General features: G+C 41.7%; 1 protein-coding gene across 1 annotated transcript; it reads right to left on the minus strand.

The window, feature by feature from the left end:
* Positions 1-253: 253 nt before the first annotated feature.
* LOC122041455 (disease resistance protein Pik-2-like) lies at positions 254-3,392 on the minus strand. The gene has a single exon (XM_042601146.1). The coding sequence runs from the start codon at positions 3,319-3,321 to the stop codon at positions 532-534; it is 2,790 nt and encodes a 929-aa protein (XP_042457080.1). The 5' UTR covers positions 3,322-3,392; the 3' UTR covers positions 254-531.
* Between the last annotated feature and the right edge of the window lie 1,469 nt (positions 3,393-4,861).

Genomic DNA, 4,861 nt, shown 5'->3' on the forward strand with positions numbered 1-4,861 from the left:
TCAAGGACAATATGGTACATCTCAGTTTTTAAATGTCCCTGGGACAGTCTAGTGGCTAGCATATGAGGTGTTACCATCATGAGATCTGAGATAAATGTTTCTTTTTTGTGCTAATCATTATTCTAAAAGTTAGTAGCCGTCCGTGATTTACCTTCTCCGTATTGACCCTAGGACGGGTTGACAGGGACGTTGGAGGCGAGCATATCCTATTTTTATCACCAATGATATTCTTGCAAATTATAATGGTTTCATATAATCACTCTTATTTTGAATATCAATTTATTAAGACAACAATGTTTGAAGATTACGTACTGCTTCAGAAATACAAAGACTAGTGAACAAACATTGTGGAAGAGATTGACAAAGGATAATTTGAATAGCAAAACAAGTTTGAGAATTGAACATAATAGAAGATATTAACAATGGATAAGTTGGACAGCAGAACTAGAATACACACCACACCAGATCCTTTAATAAAGTCATCTTTGCATTGACAGAAAGCTCTGCTTCCTCTCTGTCAAATCATATGCCTTAAGCAAACCGGTTTGTTATTGCAAAACATTTGGGACGATTTGAATGGTTTGCTGCAATATTTTTTACCATCTCTTTTATATGCATATCACTAGTGTCCACGTGAATCTCCTTTAGCCCATGCAGATGTTCTATGCCATTGATGCTCCATCCAGGGAAAAAAAAAGACATTTTAAGAATTTCGAGGCTTTGGAGTGTACCTTCTTCGAAACTCACACACTGCCGTCGAATTTTCAGGAACTTGAGATTTGTGAACCATCTCTGATCGAAGACCAAATCCTGTTCATATCTAACGAATGAGCGAGTTTCTAGGACAAGCTTGACCAAAGTGTGGAGATTTCTCAAGACTTGCAGATCCTGGAGCTGCAGTTGTGTGTTGCACAGAGTTATCTTAACAACCTGCTTCAGAGATGCAAACCAACCAGGCAGTCCGCCAAGAATGGTTTGTATATGAAGCTTGCAGAGCAACAATGGCGGTGAAGCTACCTCATCGAGTGCCTTTTTCAAATTAACAAATGACTGTATAATTGTTAGTGATCGAAGACTGCCATTGAGCTTCGAGAGCAGGGGATTAATCTCCTTCAGCATTCCATGTGATACATCATAATCACCAAAACAGATGCTAAGCATCTCGAGGTTGACAAGCTCACCAATCTCCTGTAGCAACTGCACATCATCATCAACACTTGCCGTTCCAAACGCGCGAAGTCCTTTCAACTTTCTTATTTCTTTCGGGACCTTCAAGTTTATGAAAGTAGGATTTCTACAAAAACGACCAGCAAGCAGATAAACCAGTTTTTGGAGTTTGACGATGGTATTGGGTAGTTCTTTAATAGCATTTCCTCTTATATCCAAAAACTCTAGATTCTGCAAATCTCCTATTGAATCTGGCAATTCAGATAATTCAGTATTTCTTAGAGACAAGTACTTCAAAAGAAGCAACTTGGAAAAGCTCTTGCGGTGGAAATGATAAACTGCTGTACATCCTTCCAGGTCAATTGCCCTCAACAGCCTATGTTTTCTATAATCCTTCAGTGGTGGTACATCCTCACCAAATGAAGTGAAGGATCGGAGGTGGGATAGATCAGTGTTAGGCACTAGTCCACTGCTTCCTTCATGCGATGATAAGCGTCTTATCTTCTGATATTGCGGCAGATTCGTGGGGTGCTCATTCAGTAGCACTGCAAAGTTCACCTTTCTTGAAATCGAGATTATGACTTCGAGCATCATGTCATGGACACGGCCGGATTTCACTGTCCCATTATAATTGAATTTTGATGGCTGCACCAAGCTGCGACTCACCAACTCGTTGAAGCAGCGCTCGGCGACTTTCTCAGCGGGGAAGCTGCCTACGTCACTCACAATCCCTTCAGCAATCCACCGTCTCATCAGACGCTTCCGATCAATCTCATAATCCTCAGGGAAGATGCCTAAGAACAAGAAGCAAGGCTTGAGATCGTAAGGCAAGTCATTGTAACTCAAACCTAGTATCTGATCTATCTTCGACAGCTTTTTATTAGTTTGTATCTCCAAACTAAATTGGTCGCGCAATTCTTTCCATTCCTCAAATTTATTATCAGGCTTGGAAGCTAGAAGACCTCCGATTGTCACAATCGCAAGTGGCAGTCCATCGCACTTTTGCACGATTTCTCTGCCAATATTTTGTAGCTCTGGAGGACAATTATAGTCAGGTGCATCAAATACTTTTCTACAGAATAACTCCCAAGATTTCTCGGGTGATAAAGGAGAGATTTTAAATATAAATTGACGATTACGAGAACAACTTGTATATGCCACATCCTCAATGCGGGTGGTGACTATGACCCTACTTCCTTCTATACCTTGTGGTAATGCAATGCTCAAGCTTTCCCATGCTTCAATGCTCCAAACGTCATCAAGAACAAGCAAATACCTCTTTCCATGGAGATGGTCTCTGATAGTCTGCACCAGTTGCAACTCGTCCATCATGTTCAGAAGTTGCTCAGTGTTCAAACGGGCATCTTGGCACCCAGAAACATCTCGGATTTGTTTCTCGTTGACGGAAATTTGTCGAATAATCTTTTTGAGAAGCTCTTTGATATTGTAATTTTGTGACACTGTGATCCAAGCTCGAGATTGGAAGTGGCCTTCGACGATAATAAGATCGTCATAGGCAGTCTTAGCCAAAGTTGTCTTTCCTAAACCACCGAAGCCGACGAGAGAAATCACTGTAAGCTGGGGACAGTTCCCGTCCATCACCCACCCGGTGATCTTATCTCTACTATGGTTGATGCCCACGAGTTGAGCTTTCTCTACAAAGTGGCTGATGATCCGTGGATCGGAGTATCTGTCGGTCATGTCCAAGCCGGTGGCGGTGCCAGAGATTGTAGCTTCATTTGGGTGAAAATAGCGATCGTGCCTTCTTTTAATATCTTCTACTTGAACCTTCAATTTCTTGATCTCTGAAGCTATGCTATGGCGATCTTTCAATAATTTTATGCTGCGAAGGAAGTACTTGAAAAAACCTTGTGTCGATCGGAGACGGCAATCGAACTCATCGATCGAGTCTTCGGCATCGTAGGCCACCTCACTCAGTTCCTGCGCCCAGTTATTCAGTTCAACATCCAGCTTGCGCCTGCTTGATATGGCCGTCAAGAAAGAAGTGATGCTTTTGTGCTCGGCAACTATGTATCGAACGTCATCTTCAACTCCGGCCAGCAACGCAGCTTCTTCCTCTAGCATCTTCCCTAGTTTTCCTGCGATGGACTGAAAGGAGAAGAGCACAAGCTTCGTAGCTATCGCTGTCTCCATGCTGCCAATCTCCGTCCGGCTGTTGTTAGGAAGAAAGATGAATGAATGATAAGTCAAGCTGACAACTCAGGTCTCCTAATTGTTTTAAGGGAGCGGCTATCCATAGCCATACCCTATGGATTACTAACACACCGCATAAAATTCCTATATTATCCTTTCTAAAAACCCTAAATACAGACAAAACCTTAACATCATCTTCCTACCCGCGAATTTTGCCGTCGCTCCTACCTGTGTCATTTTCGCCGTCGCCTTCACCATTTTTGCCGTCTCTCCCTCTCATCTCTCCACTTGGGCAACTCGATTTCCAGCCGGATTAAACAATGTTAGTGCTCGTTCAAATAATTATATTGTTTTTGTTAGATTTTATGTTTAGGTTTCAAGTGTTCATGAAAACCTCTCGAATTTCAGTCATACGTCGTTCTTCCCTGATTTGTCGCTTGTTCATCTACAATATGCCGAACGCACCAGGATCTGTTTGATCATGGTTTACCAAATGCAACACAATGTGTTTAATCAATGAACGCCGAATGAAACACTAAACATTCGGCCTCCAACAGTTGAACACCAACATATTTGTTCGGTTGTGTGTTGCCAAACACATTGTGTTTTGTTCTATTTTGAGTGGCCAAACATCTCTGTTTCTTTTCAATACATGTTGGTTGTATATCTAATTCACTTGTTTCTTATGTGCAGTAAAAATATTGAAAACATTTTCAAGGAGGAATATACCAATGACTTCTGATAGAAAGCATCGACAAGAGAGACTTGCACGAGAGGTACAATAATCACAAATACCCCAAGAAGAAGTACTACAACAAGAAGATATGCATAAAGAGGTACCACTACAAGAAGATTACATGAAAAGGTACCTCCACAAGAAAATTTATCATCATGAATGAATGAGGGTGAAGGAGAGCATGATCCCATTGGAGGGAATAATGAAGATGATAAAATATTACGCGAACCATTTCCAGGTGGTCAACATGATCCATCACTGTTGTGGGATTTTAAAATGCATATATAACTATCTTTGTAACGCCTGAAAATTCTCAAAATGATTTTTGGAAATATTCTATGATTTTTCTGGAATTTTAGAATATTTTTAGGGAATTTTTAGAGTAGCGGAAGTAGCAAAAATAAATGAAGTCGTAAAATAGCCTACGCGAGTTTTGAACCCGAGACCTATTGGGTCCTACGACTTATAGCAGACTCTAGTAACCAAGTGAACCCAGCAGGGCCGTGCTAAAAAGGAAGGGAAACAATTATATTTATATTTGAGTTGGGTGAATTTAACCACTTAATATAAATAGGAAATTAAAAGAGGAATTATTAGATTTTATTCGTGACTTTCCTCCTCCTCACCCTAACCTCACGCCGCCCCCTCTCTCCTCTTTCTCTCTCGGCGCACCAAGCAAAGGCTAGGGTTCCGCCCCTAGGCTCTAGGAGCACCTTCCCGCGACGACCCCGACACGAGGATGCTTCCCTTCGCGAGAGGAACACGTGGACACGGGAAAATCGTCGAGAAGATCGTCTCCACCGG

Source organism: Zingiber officinale, chromosome 2A (genome assembly GCF_018446385.1).
Source record: "Zingiber officinale cultivar Zhangliang chromosome 2A, Zo_v1.1, whole genome shotgun sequence".
Lineage (NCBI taxonomy): Eukaryota > Viridiplantae > Streptophyta > Magnoliopsida > Zingiberales > Zingiberaceae > Zingiber > Zingiber officinale.